Source organism: Plectropomus leopardus, chromosome 15 (assembly GCF_026936395.1).
Source record: "Plectropomus leopardus strain MGB_pleo_1.0 chromosome 15, ASM2693639v1, whole genome shotgun sequence".
Lineage (NCBI taxonomy): Eukaryota > Metazoa > Chordata > Actinopteri > Perciformes > Serranidae > Plectropomus > Plectropomus leopardus.
In genome coordinates, this window is record NC_142190.1 from 9446702 (window position 1) to 9468414 (window position 21713).

Sequence of the window (21713 nt, forward strand, 5' to 3'; positions counted from 1 at the left end):
TAATCAGATACCGAATTGGTGATGCTAATCTTGGGTGTTATCCTTAAAACTGTGCTGATTTTACAGATCTTTTGTGTTGCTGGGTTGAAGGTTGTTGTGCATCATCCACATTTCACCAGGAAGTACTCTCAATACTTTTCATTATATTCCTAAAGTCTTCACTATAGATATTAAGTCTGGACAGAGATTGATGTAAACTGCAACTCAACATGTTGGTGGAGGCATACAGCCTCCAGATGGTATTCTAGCTTTTGTAAAACTATTACTTACAAAGAATGAATTTTAAACAATTTTTATTGTATGAATATAGAACCAAACCACAGAGAAATTTCTATGTATGTATGTTGCATTTTTTTTTTATCCAGCACTATCATTTATTTCTAAAAGGTATTTTGACTCTCTTTATACCAACGCATTGATACAGTACTGGGAGGAAAGGTCTTTTTTCTCAAACCAATAATGATACAATCATTTCAACAGACATAGAGTAAAGTTAAATTTTATAAGTAATATAAATGTTCACAATTTTGAGAATTTTTGAAAAATGCCAGAAGTAACAGTTGAAGTAGTTGTTGGTTTTCATGTTAAACATCCAGTCTGAACTTACAACAAAAAACTACTTGTTAAATGTAGAAATGTAGTAAAAAAGTCTTTGTGACACTGGTTTCAGTTTCTAATAATTATGTCAAACTTCACTATTAGTGTCATTCACTGACAGTGTAGCAGCTCCAGCCTTTTGATACTCCTTAAGTCTCTCGGCTCTGTTTTAGGTCTGCAAAAAGTAAAAACTCCTGAGCAGCATATTGAAACTTTATCACCTTTTGCTTCACTTATAAGCACTGCAAATGAATTAGGCCAACTGGCTTGATTGGTGTATCAAAAATGCAGCGATCCAAAAGCTTGCCTCTAATTGGGTAAATCCAGAGTTAGCCATCCTGCACCTTATTAACTTGCATTTAAAATCTCACAACAGCATATTTGGCAAGTGCAAAACTCAATTATTACAGCTGAAAGTGGGTGTTGCACACAGTCTTTACAAAAATAGATTTCACTTTCAGAATTTAACCTTCCCTACTGTTACTCCTCCTTACATGTGACTCCTCTCTGAGCATGTCCGTTCACTTGCCCTTTACTCTTCACTCTGTCATCTCCAAACTTCCCCTCTGCTTCAAGTTTACGGATCAGATCGTGGGGACCTTTCCCCATCAGAGCCGACGGGTGCCTGTAGGAGCCTCCAAGGCGGTCCCACAGAGTGAAGTATTGACCGTAATTGTATTCAAAGAACAGGTGGTGGTCGGTGTGGTGAGCCGAGCCGTTGATGGCACCCGTCAGAGCGCTAGGGACGCGATAGTCACCGTCGTGGATCGAGATGGTCCAGATGTTGACGAAAATGTAGAGGGCCAAGTAGAGTACCTTGTGGAGGGGGAAGAGAAAGGGGTAGATGTGGTACGGGAGTCCCTGCATGAAGCCGTCAACTGGATGAAAGGCGTGGCTGGCAAAGGGAGTGGGAATTTTCCACAAGTGGTGGGGTTTGTGAAACAGCTGGTGGGAAGAAAAAAGCAAAGTAGTCAGAGAAAATGTTATTGCTTTCTCTAAAAATCATGGTAACTGTGATTTACCTGACACTTTTCTATGATTTCAACTCATTTATGGTAGTTATAAAAAAGTGTCAAATGGTGGCATTGGTAAAGACACTACAGAACAGAGCTTTGATTGTCTGCCTGAGCCCGATCAGGTGAGACAGAGAAGCACCACATTTGTACCAGTTCATCTTTGAGTCCAAGTGGACGTCGGTGCCAAATCTGAGAAAAATCCCTCAAGGTGTTCCTGAGATATTGCGTTCATGAGAATGGGATGACCATGAGGTCAATGACTTTGACCTTCAACCACTAAAATCTATTCAGTTCAACTTTGAGTGCAAGTGGACATTTGTGCCAAATTTGAAAAGATTTCCTCAAGTGATTTTTTTGAGAAATTGAGTTCATGAGAATGAGACAGACACAAGGTCACAGTGACCTTGACCTTTGGCTACCAACATGTAATAAGTTCATTCTTGACTAAAAGTGGAAGTTTCTGCCAAATTTGTAGAAAATTCCCTCAAGACGTTCCTTAGATATTGCATTCACAAGAATGAGATGGATGTGAGTTCACAGTGACCTTTGACAACCAAAATCTAATAGTTTCATTCTTGAGTCCAAGTAGACGTCTATGCCAAATTAAAAAAAAACCAAAACAAAAACTCAAAGTTTTCTCGAGGTATTGTGTTCATGAGAATGGGATAGACGGATAACCTAAAAACATAATGCCTCCAGGCACGACTGTTGCTGGCTCTGAGGCATTTTTCTTTTACAGAACAAATTTAGGGGCTTTCAATCGGGCTCAGGCCCAAAACTGCTGCTGTGGTGCAGATTTGCCTCAAGCTTGGGACAGAAACTGCGGGTTTATGTAGGGTCAGCCTGATGCTTTGGGCCTGATGAAGGCTCTTCTATAGAGGACTGGATGAATAATGGAGATAAGAAGAGATGCAATATTACTACTACTACTACCACTAATAATAATAATAATAATAATAATAATAATGATGATAATAATAATAATAATAATAATAATAATAATAATAATAATAATACATTTGATTAATGGGCATCTTTCAGGACACTCATTGTACCCTAACAGATACAATAATAATAAAGACAACAAAAAATCAGGACATAAATAAATCAATATACAGTTAAAATCTAAAAACTAAGTCTAAGTTAAAAAGGTGTGTCTTGAGGTGGTATTTGAAAGTGGGGAAAGAGTCAATATCACGGATAGTTTGTGGGCGAGAGCTCCAGAGATGAGGGTCAATGGGTGCTGGGAGCAGCAGTAAAGATTGCTTGACTTCGCTGTTGTTTATCTTTCATTTCCTAATATTAAGGACTTAATGACAGAATACAAATGAATATTTAGCCCTAAAAAAAAAAAATAAAAAAAAGAGAAAGCCACTGTTGGACTCACCTTGTAAATAAGCTTATGATGTAAGAACCGATGAATCCAGTAGATGCACATGTCAGTAAAGAAAAGGAAGGAGATCATACTCAGGAAGAGCCCAGGCCAACCTGAAAGCACGCAGACCGCGTCAGCACCAAGAGCTTTAACAAAACTACTGAAAGCTCAGTGAGGTCAGTCTTCAACTTACCCAGCGGAGACTCGTTGACGTTATCATACAGTTTGCTGTATCCTCGAACTTCAGCGAAAAACAGTGCCACTGTTGGGATGCTGATCCAAGGGAGAGAAGTCATCGCATATTTGATCTCCCTCTGAACCTGATTCTAAATTTAAAAAATAAACAATAAGATAGCTGATTATACTGGAAGAAAGAGGGAATGTATCAACATATAAAGACACAGAGAGCATGCAAATAGATTTCTGGTGACAATTAGTATGCACACTGAAATTTCATGTGATAATCATAGCTGAATCTGGCGGCTGTGTGATTGGATTTGTTTGGTTTAATTCATCTGGAATGAATGTTGAACAGCTGAAGGAGGCTGACTGAGTGTCTGGAAAATCAGAAACTATTGAGACCACGGCTGATTTACAATTATTTTGCCTGTTTTTTGCAGGATTGGTTGACAATAAAGACAAATACAGAATAATGTCAGGCTAATACCTTAAAAGTGATGCTTGCCTGACTGATATCAGACAGAACTGTCAACTGGTTTCACTCTGTTTGGTCCTATCTGGTTCACTGATTTTGGTAGGGGTGGGAATTTGATTTTCCCTACCAATCACTGGAAACCCACAAATCGGCTTAAATCTAACATCATTTTAAGTCCAAACTGATGTGTAGCAGTGCCAAAATGCTGATTTTGCAGGGGTTTAAGCGCAGCCCGAAGCAAAGTAAAAACAAGCTACGATGTCAAGCAACATTGAGAAGACATGATGTCTCTGTAAAAAGACAAAAGCTTCCACAGCATTAGTCCTGCCTGTGGCACTGATTGGCTAGTTATTAGTCCCCCTGCTGTCATTAAAACGCTTATATCGATCCAATGAATGAGATCAATAACTGTCCTACAAGTTATGTAACTTTGGCCAGGTGTGTGGCCATTCAGGTCAGGTAACAGCGTCTAATGGTCAGACAACACAGCATACAACTAGTTCATTTAAAGCATATTTAAGGCCTTTATAATAATCACCAACACAAAAATATGTTTGTCAGGCTTTTATGGTCCTAATGAAACCATGAGGGGTGAACATAGCAACATAAACTACTGTAAACAGAGTTAACAGCCTACAGCAAGTGGAATATAAGACTTTTCACAACTTTTCAAGGCCACTCAGAAAAATATTTAAGTATTTAAATATTTAAAAATATAACTTTTGGGTGCAAGCAGTGCAAGTGGTATTCTGTGAATTTTCTTTTTAAGTTACCCATTACTTTGAGATTTAACAATGCATTGTCAGAAAAAAAGATTCATAAAATTGTACCTTTTATGTCTTAGCACTAAAAAATTAAGTCAAGACATTTTAAGACCAATTAAAGCCTTATTTTTAGATTGATTCATTTAATTACTTTTAAAAGACTTTTTTAGGATCTGCAGGGACCCTGGTTAAAATACAATAGCATCCAACATTTTTAAAAAATCATGCAATTGATTCTTTGAGTCCATATTAGCACACAATTATTCAATCCAACATCACCAAGACAAAAATTTGATTTGACTACATTTAAATGCATTCTGCAGATGTTCCCAGTCATCAAATACACGAGTTAAAGGCTTCATACCTCTAAGAAGTGCGGGTGTTTCATCAGATTGTGGTCAAAGATGAAGAAGTAGCTGATGGCTCCCAGGCCCAGGTACAGGACTGCAGCCCCGAGGTTGGTCAGCACCAACAGGCTGATAATCTGCCGCAGGGCGCCGTCCTCAGGCCACGACACAGGGTACACATACGGGGTGAGGACATAATAGTCAGCAACGTTCAGCACAAGATCCATGGTTGAATCTGTAAAGTGTGGAAAAGAGACAGACTCTAAGCTGATATTCGAATATCACGGACAGTAAGGACACATAATTAAAGCTACACTTCATTTCCCAGAAGCCCTGCTGTTACCTGTCATCTCTCATATTAATCCTTTGATACATTTTTAAGGTAACACCTCAAACCCCTTGCTCTCCTTTTTGGCATTTACAATTAAAACTTGGTATAAAGTAATGTTTAATAACTTCTTATTAGTAGTGTTATTTGTGAACAACAACCTAAAAATTACCCATTACAAGTGTAGTAGTGTTCATAAATGATTGACAGTATGATAGTTGAAATCCTATACAATGTGTATTAATATGTTAATAAAATGAGGCTGAAAGCACTGGAGGAAATACACTGAGTGGAGTTAGAGTTAGGATTTTATTTCTGTAAAGCTGCTGTTTCTGAGGTCATAAATGAATGTCTTCATTAGATTTGCCACATTTACACTGTTAATGTCATGAAGACAAGAAATGATTAACACTGCAAATATTTTACTTTTAATAAAAGTATACGTGAGCAATTAACTGAATGAATGACACACATGAGTGGCACACAACTGCGTTGCACTCTTTCTTTATCCAAGAAATTATTTTCTACTCAACAAAAGTCGTGACATGTCCTTTTAACAATTGTTGTAGACAGAATAAGCCATTACAGTAGTAGACAGAAAGTGGCTGTATATGTAAATATGTTATTATTAATAAAATAATAAGTTATTTTGCTGATGGGCTGGACATCGGGATTTTGCCCTCTGATCTCTGGAAAGAGGCCAGATCCTGACTTTACCAATATCAACACAATAGACTACCAACTTTTTTGGTCCTTTTTTTTTGTTTGCCCCTAATAAACTTTTACGAAACACATATGCATAAAACATAGATTTTTAGTTTCCATCCGTTAATTCGGTGTCACATTTATGTAACTTCCGGACAGATTTTATGTTATGTATGTGTGACAGCTTCACGAAAATGTGAATATTATTGCTATATCCATCAACAAACACCAAAGGCTGCATCACATGATATCATTGGCAATTAACTGAGCTGCACAAATAACAGAGCGGCACTATGTTATTAATATAAAATTGTATCGTACCTTGTGTAGGTTGCTCGTATCCCAGTACAACAGTGGAGGGATCTGTACTTAACTAAACGTGAGCGAGCGACCAATCAGAGCCGAGTCACCGCTCACGTCACACAGAGGATATCCAATGAGCGCGTAGCTTCTCATCACGGCAGGACTGTTATGATTTCCGATTGGCCAATTGGAGGATCTGATCATGGTGCTACAGAAACAGCGCTGCTGCCCTTAAAGGTCCGGCCACAGCTGCAGCAGGGACCGAAACGCCCCCAGATTGTTCAATAAGTATTGTTTCATGCTTCGTAATGTAACAATACAATATTTATACCAAACAACTCAACATTGGGAGAAGCTAAAACGTGCCATAACATGCTGCATTCTAGCATGTAACCAAACTTCCTTTACAAAACGTAAGAATTTAAAGTTTTCTCCTTTTTACCTAATGTCATCTATATCGTGGAAAAAAACTCCCGAGATCACACTAAACTTTCAGACTCACCCTTCAATTCGGCATCTTCTAATACACCCAACGTTGTTTCCCCCTTCTCATAATGGTTGAGGCACTACTTGCACTATCAGTTTTGCTGTAGGCTGCATAACTTGTAGGCAAAATAATTTCATAACAGAACCTCTTATTTAAAACAACATGAAAGCTGAATTTTCCAGAACAGCCTTTTAATAGAATAAGTGCTAAATTAACCCATGTGTATAGTGTATTGTAGCAATTCAGCCAGGCAAAAATAACCTTGCAAGATTTCTGAATGAAGTTTGTCATACAGGCAAACCACTAGATTTTTGACACAGCACAGATTTATTATTATATAATGTCAGAAAACACAAATTACTTCTATTCTGCTGTGAAAATGACATCCACAAGGTGTCGCCAGTGCTCTAAGGTAGAAGAGGGAGCATTGCTTGATTCACTGTACTGCATTATAGTTGACTATAGGCTCTGTGTCATACATGAACATTATAGTGTTACAGCTGGAGGCTAGTGAATCAAAAACAGATATAAATCCGATAGGCTATTAGACACAATATAATATCATTAAATTATATGAATAACCTATTATGGGAATATTAAAACTAGGAAATGTTATAGCCCGTCATAAAACTCACAACTTTAACAGGTAAAGGTTTATAAGAGTGATTTGATAAGGTCATATCAGTCCAACTCCATTGTGCTGTTAGTCATTTCTTCATATCCAGAATGTACTCACTGCTTTGTCCTGTAGGTTACAGTGGTGCATTGTTTTTATACATTACATGTCAATAACATCAATAAGCCACCAAAAGAAGCTTTTAAATTATGTAGTCCTTCTGTAAGAAGCTATTTTCGTCGATGTTTGAAGAAAAGCTCTTGTTACTTTCTTTCTTCATCCAGTTGATTCTTTTTATTCCTCACTGTTAAATCCAAGCCACTACCAGTCTTCTTTCTGATCCATTTTCAATACAATATTTTCAATACCAACAGGGACTACCAAACATTTTAAATAAAACTTCTTCACTCGCCACCTGAATGAACTTAAAGCCCTGTAATTAACAATGTTTTGATCCTCTGTTCACTTTCAGAAGTCGTGTCCTACTTAACAGTTTGGAGAGCGCCAGTTGGTACTATAATTTATTCCCATTTCTTAAGAAGCACCTTTAGACACTTGGACTATATTTTTTATAAGTTAGAGAGGTCACTCACATTTAAACAAAACCAATGTTGCAAAACTCAGGGACTGCAGGTTTGTAGTCAACTGAATCCTTTATGCAGTAGCTTACTCCACTCTTGTCCCCTCTTTTTCCTCATCTGTTTTTTATAATTGTACACTGCCCATTCTCTTATTCAGTAATAAAAAACAGCATATCACCCAGTGCAAGCAATAGAAAAAAACATGGACTTTTCATTTGACCTTGAAGAAAAGATTCAAGATTTATATGAAAAGTTAAATATAAAAAACAATATGAAGAAAAGATGATGAAATCACAGATAGAAATCATTAATATTTTATTAATTCATTGAATGCTGCACTTTATTATGGGTCAATTCACCAAAATGATAAAAACTGCACTCTCTCCATTGTTGCTAGTGGTATCAAGCCATGAGGAAACTTTTAATTTAATGTACTGAAGTTTTGAGATATTCTCCGCGGAAAATTGAGCATCTACCTCAATAACATAAAAACCAAATGGAAATTAGTTGTTGCTGTTCCAAGCATTACATCACTGAGCTAAGTTTTGCCAGCCTGAGTAGAGTTAGGGGAGTAACGTGATCCACATAACAAATAAAAAACTAAACTAAACTAGAAAAAAAAAAAAAGAAATGTGACAATCTTGGTTTTAGTAGCTGCTATTCTAAAATTCATTCACTGCTACAAAGTCAACAGTTTCTCCACAGATTGCTAATTTACTTCACTAAAAACATAAAATAAGGTCAAGGACACTAAAAGTACCAAAAACTTGAAAATTTGCACATATTCAACAATATTTCAGAAACTTGCATGCTGTACTAAATGAAATTATTGTTATATGGCTTTTAAGGCCAGAACAGCCACATGCAGACAGTCAAAGTGAATTATTTCTACTCTGACACAAACTGGCTTGCTCTAGCTACTGGCAGTGATCAAGTTTCCAAATTTTCATTAGCATGACATGCAGCAGGCTGCTGGCCTTTAAACATCAAGCTCTTATCTACTGCTTCACTTGTGCTGTACGGACAGCAGATGGCCACACTTTATGTTTATCGACATAAAGCTGTCTTATATTCATAAATATGACTTCCTCTGTTCATGCATATGCCCAACACTTGTATGAATGTCCAATTCAGAGATTAAATGGCTGAATTTATAGGACACTTTTATCCTAAGTGTTTTACAATATGCTGCTTATTTACCCATTGTACACTCTGATGGCAGCAAGCTACCATGCAAGGTGCTGCCTGACCATCAGACGCAAATAGAGGTTTAATGTTTAGCCTAAGGACATTTTGACATTTGGGCAGGAGGAGCTCGGGGTCGGACTGCCAACCCTGTGGTTAGTGGACGATCTGCTCTACCTCCTGAGCCGCAGCCAACCTGTACTAAATATGGGAATGAAATTATAAAACAAGAAAAGTAAAACCTCAAGTGTAAACAGGAACTGTAGCATTATGCTCTTAAACTGAATGCAATCCAGCTCAATGAAGAGAAATGCGTTTTTTAGAGGAAACGTGTAAAGCAAAATGTAATATAATTCATTTATTTTGCAGTAGGTATCACCTGCTTCAGCTGATTATATCAGTTTATTTGCGCACTGAATGCAACAGTTGTATGTATGACTAAAGGAGCTCTCTTCTTTTAACAGAGTGTTTGTTTGCAGAGGCTTGTCTGGAAGCGTCTCTACTTTAGAAGAAAGTTGGTGTTTTGTCGGAGCATGGATCTGTTTAACAGGCTGTGAAGGCATCTCCCTCCGTGTGCAGACACACATCAACCAATCAGGATATCTGCAGAGAGGCAACCCTCATGCTGAGCCCCAGATAACCTGCTGCTCATCATCTCCTCAGTAGGCAACAACAGTGGATGTGTCACTTTGGGAAATGTAATCAAAAACTGGAGAAACTTGTCACAAGTGGAGACGCTGTGACTGCTCAACTTCTGACTCCGTCATATATTTGATTATCTTGTCAGTGGGTTGATGCGCTTAAGATGAATATAACCTTACCTTTTTGACAATTATACATAAACCTAAGGGGGTTATTTAAATAATAATAAACATCTATATGACATATAGTGAAAACATTGTGCTCACCAAATTGGTTGCTGAGATCTGGGAACACAGCCATGATAAAAAGAAATCTGAGGAGACAAGAAAAGTGACATTTAGAGAGATCGGATGGGATGTAAAGAAATCCTCACATTAGCCACTTGTGCCCTCATTTATGGTTTCACCTCCAAATAAAGTGATTTCAATAATCTGGCTTAACTGCTGTTTATTTTACAACCTCGCTGATCTTCTTAAAGCTCACCACGTAATGTATTGTTCAAAGATCTGGGCAGTGTTAGAATGTAAAGTAAAGTACATTTACTCAAGTACTATACCTAAAGACAGAGTAAGTTGGATTTTCCTGTACGAAAATGTACACACTCAAGTGTATGGTAGTATCTGTATCTGCAGAGACCCTACTCTCTGTTTGTATTTTCCTAATTTGCTGTGTTTGGGACATTTCTGTGCATCAGCCTTTGGGCAGTGGTGTGAAGCCTTTTGGGCAATAACAGTGTGCAGGGTGTGAGGGCGGGACTCTGTAAAAATGCATAACAACTAGATGCCAGATCACAAGCACCAAGCTGCAATGTCCAGGGCTAAAAAATGAAGCCAACACAGAAGTGCCAAAAAACTGCAGTTCCTCACATGGCCACTTGGGTGACGGATGGCGACGGCCAAAATACTGAACTCGAGGCTTTAAAATGGGAGTCCACAAACCAATGGGTGTCTTGGTAACCATGACCATTATTTTTTCAATCAGTGGATCAAACGCATCTGACAGGTGCTATTAAGCCAAGAAGGGGCCAACTTTGAACTGTGTTTACAAACCGCAACCAACAAATCCCTCTCACTCTGCCTAAATTTGAGGTACTTTCACTTTATTTGAGTATGCTCTCTACAGCGCAGAGACAAACACTGTGCTTTTCACTCCACTATATTTGTGAGACAGCCTTCATATTAAGATTTTTGTCATCCTCCTTCCTTTCCGGAAAAAACCCTCTATTACCGGATGTTTTGATTTTGAATTTTGAGATAAACTGAAGGATAAAGTGTTACTAGGTCAGCTGGAAAATGCATCATCACATTTAAAACAGGGTTGTTTTTCTGAGCACACAAATAGTCGACTTTTTTAGAGATACGTAATTTTCATAGAACAGCTACAAAAATATGGGGATCTTATAGACTATGATATCCAATAGCATACAAAGGAGTTAAAATTAACATCTACAGAAGCAAATTGCAACATACACATTAATACAGCGTTAATTTTAATCTAAAATCCTAGAGAAGTGACAAACAACATTTTACTGTGCAATCATTACTTTTATTTAAAGCACTTCTCGTGAATTTTGCTGATAATACCTTTATTTACTTCACGAAAGCTCAAATAAACAGAAATTAATGTTGCCCAGAAACACTAATCAAACACACTTTTTCAGCTGCTCCCACATTGACATCCACATATTTTATATTGACACGTTATAGTGCTTTCTCAGCAGCACCACTGAGTATGAGATCCAGGCCAACACACACACACACACACACACATCACACCGTCCACAGTTCAGACCTGCCACCAGAGACTTGTAAACGAGACGATACATAATCGGGTGCTCATTAACAAAATTGGGCAGGATTCTTGGTCACCCTGGTCAAAAGATTAGTGGGTTTAGAGATCCTGCATCCAAAGCCAGCCAGCAATGAGAAGCACTTCACCTCCTCTTTGGGTTTGGATGGTGCGGGCCACAGCTGCTGTTGTTTAGTCAGTTTGGGGCTGTGGATGCATCTGCTCATAAATAACACAGTCTCATAAAATTTCATGGAATGAGAATTAACTGTGAAATTAGATCATGGTGTATGAATACTGCAAACTTAATTTTCTTCTGCCATGAATGGATTTATGTGACAAAAAGCACAATTTGGAGGCCTATTTTCTGATGTCACATGAGATGTTCAGGTAACAGTTTATAATAGGACATATGAGAACTTTGGTTTGAAGCTGAATTAACAGCAAATTGGACAACTAGGTGATGTTAAAAAATACCAGAACAAACCACCAAATCCAAAGCAAACATATTATCATTTTGTCAAAGCATGTTCACTATTTCTGCACAGAATTGCAATTCAATTTTGCTGCAGTTTCATAAATCTTTTAAGTTAATGTCGCAAGATCACTGTTGCTAGGAGACTGACAATCAACATGAAAATGATGACTCATTTAAGGTTCCCTGAATTCAGGGAACAGTTCAGGATTCAGGTGTCAGTTTTAATTTTCATAGGCTCCCATATGATCTTGTCAGATCGATATTTCCATAAATAATGCTATGAATCAACAGTAGGTCGTACAGATGACCAATACACGACCCCACTTGAAGGCATCATAAGCCCTCATCAGTGTGAATATTTTGCAGACTATTATCAGTTAGTGAACTCTCCAGTGAGCCATGAGATTTGGCTCCTCAAAATATCCACACACTGTTGAATCAAACAACTTAAAACATATTAAAATGCAAATTGCCTTCTGGACACAACATGCTCCACCCCTTCCACTTTGATGATTAAAGTTCGCTCATCACACAGGTGGCACCTCCATCTCTTTGAAGCTGTCTATTTGTAGATCCTGCACATCCTGAAAGGCACAGTCTGATGTAATTCTTCCTCAAAGAGGGGTAAAAGGAAATTTTTTTGGGATGTGGTTCTAAGCTGCTTCATTCGCTTTGCTTTGTATTTCCCCCAAATTTTAAAAACCAGTTTGTAGCCAAAATATGTTGGTGTTTTTGTTTTTTTGTTTTTGTTTTTAGTACAAAATGAACAAGCGAACCTTTCACTTTTGTTTTGTCAGTAAAGGTGCCTCGGACTGCAGTCTTTTTTTATTGCTTTTTAAATGCTTTGCCAACAAAATACCAACTGAAATTAAAAGCACCTGAGAGAACAATGTTACTATAGAGTGGTTTATGCTTGCAAAATGAAAACCTCTGCTTAATGCTTTCAATTGATACAACTGCAGTATAAAAGGTCATAGTCCTTACAAAATGGACATACTTTTCTTTTTTTATGTGCACTTTATATTAAGACTCAGCCTCCTGCAGCAAGGTATAATGCAAAACTTGAAATCCTCAAATATTAAACTCCATTTTTACTCCAGTAATGTGGTCAAAGGACAACTGAAAAGGGTTGAGTTAAGTGTAAAAAAAATGCCTCCGCCCTGCATGTCTCATACTTGCTCTCTCTTTTTCTAAGTTAAATCTGCAATGGATGTCTAAAATTGCAGTTCAATTGATTGTATCATTTCCTGTCAGTATGACACTTATAGTTATAGGTAGTTATACTACCTGGACAAACAGTGTACTATAAAGATTTGTATTTGCTTCATACTATACACAACTACTTCACACTCAATTATTAAAATGCACTAAGAGATACCGCCATTAAATGTACATTTTCAGTATGTATTTTCTGTTGAGTTTAGAGTCTGTGTTCTCTACGGACCATTTAACATTTTAATTTCCTTCTTCAAAAAAACAAAACACAAAACAATGAATAAGAATCCATTAAGCCCTACAGCAATGTGTCACCTGCTGATTTTGTTTTATTTAAGTAAATAGTTGCCTCATACATCATACCCCATTTTCACAAAATGCCGTCACTTATGAGAAACAAGAGTCACACAAAGAAAAGAAACAAATGGGCAAACAAAGCCAGTCATTGGCGCTGCCACATTGAACACCCACTCTCTTTGTGACGCGAACGGGTCAGCGTACAACAAAGGTCTTAAGATGAAACAGACTAATTTTGCTGTCATTGCGGCCTTTCACCAGTTTTACAGAGTGAAAGTTAGAGCCTTCTTTTGGTTAGATCTGTAATCACTACCCAATCCCCCTTGAGGAGAAAAAGAAATTTAATTTGACAAGGAGGTAATGAACCCGTGCAGCCATTATCTTAGATAACCCATTTGAGAGACTGGTTGAGCACTGATGAAAATTCTATTAAACATAGCTGGCTGATTTCTCTATTTTGTTCAGTGGCAGAAAAGCCTTTTTTACCCTTGCCAATTTACTTTGAACTCTCAGAGTTGCCAAGGATCATTATATCAAGGCGCTTCAAACACTCACCCTTTACTTAATGATTCAAAGGCAACAACCCCAGACTGTGGGCTAATAACCTCTGTGATGCATACACAAGACACCTAGGCAAGCGCAGGAAATACTTTTACTTTTAGTTTCTCTCTAGAGTTTGAATCAGTGCAGGATTGGGGTCTAAGATGCAACTTTTCTGGTGCCTTAGAACTTTCCCGTTTTCAAATCCACTTTGGTTCAGACTCATCTTGGCCTCAATTAAAATGCTGACTCAACTTTTCTTTACTTTCCAGTAAACTTTGAGGATACATTTTCTCTCCACGGTCTATATTTTAGAGTATTTTCTCCATACTGCAGATAATTCAGCTATTAAGTGCAACACACAGAGAGCTCTTCACCTCATTTGATACACATCATTTGATGCCCGTAGCAGACTGCAGATGCCCCACATAGAGGGGACGGCTGAATCCGAACGTACCCTTAGACCGAGCCTTTACAAGCTTTTATTATAAGAACTATCATGTGGTCACCGTCATCATGTCAAGTCAGCAATGGAGCTGAAATACACTATGAGATGGGACTTTAAGTGTCAATTCCTGAAATGTTTTCACCCAAAACCAAAATGACCTGGCCCAGCATCGGCCAAAACTCATCACAACAGAAGAAATAAGTCAGGCTGCATCCTGTTGCCCTTCTTGGTTGAGACTGAATCGGGCCAAATAAACTGGCCCAATTCTGGCTGCCGACAATGCCACCACTGGGCACGGAGATTAATTAAAATTCATGACCCTGAATTTTTCTGAACAGTTCATAACTGGAAACTGGAAACTTTGATATGTGCAGTTCTCTTGCATTAGCCATAACAGTTATAGTTAGTAAAGTTTTCCTTTTACACAACTCTGCAAATGCAGAATTTGGGATATTTGGATTCCGCCAAAAAGAAGTCAAGGTATAGAAGCCAGGATGTGGCGGTCTGTGGTATGTGTAAAGATTGCCCCAGTAATGAGTCATAAAACTTGGATGTCTGCAAAAACAGAATGCAACTATGATTCATCTGAAGCTAATTTTTATATTTGAAAAGTAACACAGTGTATTATTTGTAATTGCTCTTGAATAGAGTTTAATGTGTTTTTTTTTATCTGACTTGACCTAACAGACTTATAATCAAACAGTGATGTAGAAGTTTGTCATTTGTCTTTGTTTGTTCCACTCTTACTTGTGTCTTAAGTGGGAGGATGTCAAAAAATCAAGGAAAAAAATATGTGTGAAGGAGGATATAAAGAAACATATAATGAATGAGGCATCATTAGCTGAATCAATGTCAGAGGCACAGCTGGATCATCTGCCAGCAGGCTCCCAACTGCTCTGGGGTGTATGTTTGCGTTCAGTTTGTGTTTGCACGGATAACGTGATGTCCAAACACTGGGAGCATGCAGTTACCACTGTTGGGGCTATTAGCTTTTATTCACATCCTCCTACATGACAACACAGAATATGAAACAGTAGCCTACGCATGCTGTCCCTGAAAATATACTATTTTACAAGCGTCCACACATGCACAACAATGAAGCTACTTGATAGGAAGGAATATATTTCAAGTTAACAGAAAAAAGAACAGAAAAGATGAGACATTCTGCACACTGAATTCAAACAGAGGCTCAGTCTTTCTGACTTTGGTCTTTACTTTTTCTCTTGTGCCACCAGCAGGTTGACATAAGCCTTTGGCCAACCACAGCCTTCCAGAGTCACAGCATGGCTGCAGACTTGTTGTCATTTTTCCACTTATTTATGTCAGCAGGTTATGCTATATCTTTTGGAGGGCCCTGGGAATGAGTCCTAAAACCCTAAAATTAGTTAACATTTTAGCATTTCCGGTGCCCTCGACTCAAAGTCAATGGGTTTTTTAAATGGGTTTTTGGTTAGATGCCTGAAATAAGGTCTGTGGTTAACACAAGCTCAAGAGACTTTCATGTTTTGTTCCATGACATAAAATACACTAGTAAATACACCACTGTGAACTGCAGGTTTTATGTTTCTTAAAAATGGCAGTTGCTAACAAGTGGCGAAATGAGACTACAGAACATCATCAAAGTCATGAAACCATGGTGTGGGTCACTGATAGCCTACTGTTAGCTTTTTACCTCTGGTGATTGCATTTACACTCAAATGACAAATCATAAAAGTGGTGCGCATTTGTGAACATCATCTTGATGAACAAAACATGTAAGCATCATAAACAATTGTTTGCCACAGAGTCTATTTTCTGCAATAATCCAAAATCAAATTTAAAAATCCCACTTGCTTTTTGACAAGGAAACAGGGTCGACGCTAACTTTTGTGTCAGCCCGCAGAAAAGTCATGGAGCATTAAGTTTCACCTATTGTGCACTAAAATGTAGAAAAGAAAATAGAATAGCACATTAAAGAAAAGTTACAAAACAAATGCTTTAGTAATGTATGACTCAATTCAAGTTCATGCTACCCACCATTAAGATATAATTAAGTCAATATGACTTTATGTGATTAATGCTTTCAGTGGATCATCACACATGTAGTTACTTCAGATTTATATAAAGCTAAGTAAGTTGGAGTGCAGGCGCATAGAAAAGAGTATATCAGAGCTTCACGGCAATATACCATTCTTACGGAGAAATAAAGTTACTATGAAACAAGACGCAAACATCTACTTGTTGTTGCATAACCCAGTTTTCAAAAGAAGCTATTTTCTGAGGTGTTTTAAAAGAAGAAGTATGGAGATCTTTTTCTGTTAAAGTCACATATGGGAACAAAAGACATTATGCTTGTTACCGTATAAACTGTCTGAAACTTCTGAAAATTAGACCAGAATCAGAATTCCAGTATTCATGACACCTAACTAAAGCACAAATATGATGTTTGTGAAGAACTTTCCGTCTCCTCACATGGCTGCTCAACCTGTCTGAACCGAAGATTAGACCTTGGCTAGGGGCCTCACAGCATGAATGCTCAAATTATGAAATGGTAAAATCGGAAGCCATGTGTGCTCCATTTAATATTTATCAGCTCCTGGATGCATGTCAGTATTTATTTGTTCCTTGCCTCCTTGTATATTCATGACATGAATAATGCTGTGTATGTTAATCAGATGGCAGACCAAGAGCAGCGTCTCAAAGCATCCTTCTGGAAAATCAATCATCTGCACGGCCTCCTTAGCATCAAACACATCCTCTGCTCCCCAGACAAGATCACAGCTAAGGAGGGTACCATCTCCTTTTTACATATTGCTGGACTAACCACAGCCACTGATTAGCAGCATCCCTCCCCCCTGATAGATGCTTTGTGCCTGATTTTAATGAACTGCTTGGCATTAGTGAGCCCTTCTCTCCTCCCTGTACACTTGCCTCTACTTGCTCTCTTGCAGTCTGGCAAACCAGGGCAGAGCTCCTGTGGAAGAAAAAAAAAAAAATCAGTCAACACATCTATCAGTAAGCAGCCGGCCAGGCGCACTCTGAGCCAAGACAGAAATATTGACAAAATGTCTGCTAGCCATCTTATTATCTTGCCCAGGGTTGCAGTTGGCAAAATAGCATATGCTGGAGGCAGCAGCGGTGGTGGTGGTGGGGTGTGTGTGTGTGTTTCCATGTGTGTGTTCTACGGGTAAAAAGAAGCCAATGTTTGTAGAGCTTGCAACCCCGACACCCTGTTGTTGTACTGCTGAGCTTTGAGTGCTGCACCATCATCTGTGGTATTAATATTTCTGGCCGTGATAGTGAGCTTGAAGCAGATACCAAATGAGAACACATCTGATAATGAGTGATTCACTCACTACATTTCTGCTTTTGGTATGAGTTGATGGTATATTGCTGTGGCAACGTGAGCCAGACACCAGTTGCTCACACCAGTTGCTCAGCAGAGAATATGTCCAAGAAATTTAATGAAATGAGCGCGATGTCATTGTTAGAGGACGGAGGACAAAAGGCGGGACCACAAACAGAAATCAGTTTTATGCTGAGGGTGCAGTGCAGAGTAAACACTATTAACCCATAGAAACTGGCTTGATGATACTAAGAATCAGGGAAAATTCATAAAAAGTTAGGCACGTGAGAAAATTAAGTGAAAATTATTATTATTATTGTTATTAATACAATAATAATAAAGAATTAGTGATCATTATATTTTTAATGAAGAGGAAAGAGAGCTGTTATGCTAATCTGAGCATGTTTTAAATGTCTTATTGACAAGAACTACTTGCTATATAATGAAAAGTATAATGAAAAGTATTACCAGGATGCTATACAAGTCATTGTTTGTTTCAGTGGTATAGTAGGCTAGTTGATGAGGTGGGTGTACCAGATGGGTAGGTTACTGAGGAAAGAGTGCGTATACTATAGTATACTATACTATATACATATTCCAGTCACTTTTTGGTTGATAGGTGTGTAAACTATAAACGGCCAGAAAAAGATGTAGGTATATTCTGTGTACATACGTATAACCTCCACTTGACCACTGCTTGAGACTGACTGAGCCCAAAAAAAAAAAAAAAAAGCAATGATGCAGCTAAACAAGGTGGTGAGTTTTGAGTGGAAGTGCAATGCAGCGGGTGGTGTGGTGTTAACTCATGTTCAGCTGCAAGAGGCTAAAAGTAGCCTTTTTCAAGGTGTGAGCCTCTTACAAAGTAGCTATTTCTGAAATTGGTCACCATCATGTACAGGACCTTTCTTGATTCTGTATTTCATGATTGACCTATCAGCTAAATGAGCCTTTTTTTCCAAACCCCTGAGGTTTTTCAAAGGTTATGTGAATCAACTGGCATGCTGTTTTGAGCTTAGCTTGTGTTTGATTTAGTGTTAATACCACCTATAAGTGAGTCAATTTTCAACAAAGCAAAGGGAGGAACTGTCGCTGCACTAACTTTACCAGGAAAATAATGATAGCACAGATACATTGTGGTGACGGCACAGTTTTTGATACACTGCTTTCATGATGCAACATGCTTTGCGTACAATTGTGATTATTTAATATCTACAAGACCTCTGCAGATCACACACCATTATGCCCAAACACACCTAGTATTGGGCTTCACAAAATCCAACTGGTCACACATTTGTGCAAAATGATCTGCTGGAGCAGCTCACACTGACTCAGCATGACACAAATCAGTGAGACCGCTGACTCATGTCACACTGACTCAGAGATGGAGCAAAATTTGATGTTGCTCTGTCTGTGAAAAACATATCCAGGGATACTGGGTAACATATGTCGACTGTATGTCATATATGGTATGCTATAACTTCTCTGGAAAGGACAGTCCTTATTCCCACAATGGCTTACTTGTCAGTAATATTTTAAGCAGTTTGAACAAACAACCAGTGCTTTCAATTCACATTCTGTATCTGAATGTGTGAAAAAAACATGTTAAAATACTACTGTTCAAAAATACACAAGAGCAGTCATGTTTTGCTATTCAATTTAAGTCAATGAGAGTTCAAACTAAAACTTAATGTGTTATTCTGAAGGTAAATTCCAAAAAGGGATAAATATTAAGGAGCAGGTCTACACTCTGTTGAATATATCTGCAAAACTTAGAAAACAGCCAACAATGAATATACGCTAAACCAGTGATTCACAACTGGTCCAGTTACAGGGTCCATATTTCTCCTTAGTCATTAGTTCAGGGTCCACAAATTTGAGAAATTACTGAGTTTCAATTATACTCAATAAAATGTTGGCTTAGAAGTTGTAGTTTTGGCTTCGTTTCGTGGTGCAAGGTGTTTGTCAATGGAGGCTTCGGAGCATCTTGTACGACCAAAGTGACATATTCGTAAATCGGACGAAGGGCCACGTGCTCAGCTAGTCAAAAATAAAAAAATACAAAGATGTCATGAGGTCAAATAAAAATGTAAAGAAAAATTTTTAAGGACCTAGTAAAAGGCAACCACGGTGCTGTGAGAATCCCACTGCACTTACACAAGGCTACGTGATTATGTGACCTCTGATGTTATTGATGTGGGTCTGCCGTGGTGAAATTACAATGTCCTGACGAGTGGCTACTAAAAGTGCATTTTAGATACATCACTCCTTGCATTCTTATTATGTTGTTTCATGCACGGTCCATAAATGTTGACAAGCTGGTGAAAAATATAATTTATTACCAAGATTGGAACTGAAATTAAAAAGGAAATATAGGCTACTGCCCTCCTGTCCACTCATATTTATTGACATGATTCCCAATTAGTATGCTTGTGTGATAGTAATTATCAAATTTATGCAAGATAGGCATATTGTATGTTTTCATAAGGGGCCGAATGGTGCATCGCTTTAAAAGTTGGTGCTGCAAGGAATTTTGGGATAGCATTATCTCCCTACTTTCATAAAAGATGGTCCAGTGACCTTGTGCTAAATAAGATAAAAAAGGAAGCACTGAAGTACTTTCTTTTACTATTTAGAGAATCTGACCAGCTCTCATCATGGCTGCCACTTAGATATATCCAGGTCAAGTCTATTGGACCGCAGCCCATGACCAAGACAATGGGGTTAGCAGGAAGTGCAGCAGAGATGCCCTTCACATTAAAAGAACTTTCTCAGGCCAAAACTGCACGGGCAGCCGTCTTCTCAACAGCTGTTCAAATAAAATGCTCCCTTCCTCCTTCGTTGACATATTGCACTTTAAAACTATAAGAAAAATGAGTGAAAAGTTTATTTGTTCGGCAGTTATAGGGAATGTTTTGCTGATAAATTCTTCAACTATGTATGCCCCAAACGAGCTGGCTTAATAATTGAAAAGGTGGCAGCTAGGTTCAAGGGCTGTTTACTGGCTGAATGGATAAAAATGTGGGTTGAAGAATGAGATGCAAATTAAATGCATAAACTGTGTTTATAAGTATGAACTTTAAAAAATACATAGCAATTAAAATAATTTAAAAAATGACAGCAGACTTTGACAGATACTGATTTTTTAAAAAAGCGAAAAAACTACATGATAAGTTAAGATTTTGTGTCTCTTTCCACCGATTGGCTTGTGACTGTATCATGAAGGGAAAAACTTGGAGGTTGTGGACGTCTTAATATGAAAAATACAGATAGACTGAATAGAGGATTTGCAAAGTGAGCCTTGAAAATGTATTGAGACGGAGTATTAGCCATTCTAATGCCTCTTTTTGGTAACACAATGAATCGGTATCAATATTAGCCATACATGTGGCCTGGCTCTATGGATGGCAATGTCTGCTGGTTGGTCCAGACCACAGACTTTATAAAAGATGTTTGTGGACTACTGTTTTGAGGCCTTGAACTTGGCATTTTAAGTGTCGCAATCTTGGAATTTTGGGTCAGAAATTACTAAATTTGGAGGAGAAAGTGGAGGTGGGGGGTAGCGAGGGGTGTATCCAACTGGATATAGATTTCCACGCATATATCCTCATTGACACAGTGTATATTGTTGTTATGTTGACACAACATAGCATAACATAATTTCAGCTACCTGGCATACATCAGGGTAGAAACGTAACGCAGGATAAGAAAAATGGAGAAAATTTAATGGTAAACAGCGAGTCACAAATTATATTCAAGCTTTGTTACTCTGAAACATGACAGAAAATAAATTTGCCATGTTGTTACATTACGTACAAGGTCATCCACAGAAGATTACTGTAACAACAATGTTACACACGACAGAATTCCATGACTTTTGTAAAACTTTCAATGATTTTTTTACAAATTACATGACTTTATCCAGGTATCCAGGTTTTCCAGGACTGCGGGAAACCTGTAAAGAACATGAAACGAGCAAGATCTCAGGAGCAGCAGAAATATTATGGTGCATGCTCAGTGGAAA

General features: G+C 38.0%; 1 protein-coding gene across 2 annotated transcripts in view; it reads right to left on the reverse strand.

Moving 5' to 3' along the window:
* Window positions 1-276: 276 nt before the first annotated feature.
* sc5d (sterol-C5-desaturase) overlaps window positions 277-21713 on the reverse strand; it is a 29267-nt gene continuing 7830 nt past the window's right edge. Inside the window, exons 2-6 of one of the 2 annotated variants that reach the window (XM_088088068.1) lie at window positions 9868-9914; window positions 4772-4989; window positions 3182-3314; window positions 3001-3101; window positions 277-1542 (exon numbers count right to left, since the gene is read on the reverse strand). In XM_088088068.1, coding sequence (XP_087944194.1) covers window positions 1078-1542; window positions 3001-3101; window positions 3182-3314; window positions 4772-4989; window positions 9868-9901 — 951 coding nt within the window. In that variant the 5' untranslated portion in view covers window positions 9902-9914 and the 3' untranslated portion in view covers window positions 277-1077. Of the gene's footprint in view, window positions 1543-3000; window positions 3102-3181; window positions 3315-4771; window positions 4990-6108; window positions 6176-9867; window positions 9915-21713 lie in introns of those variants that run through there. The other variant, XM_042499368.2, reaches the window with a different exon arrangement.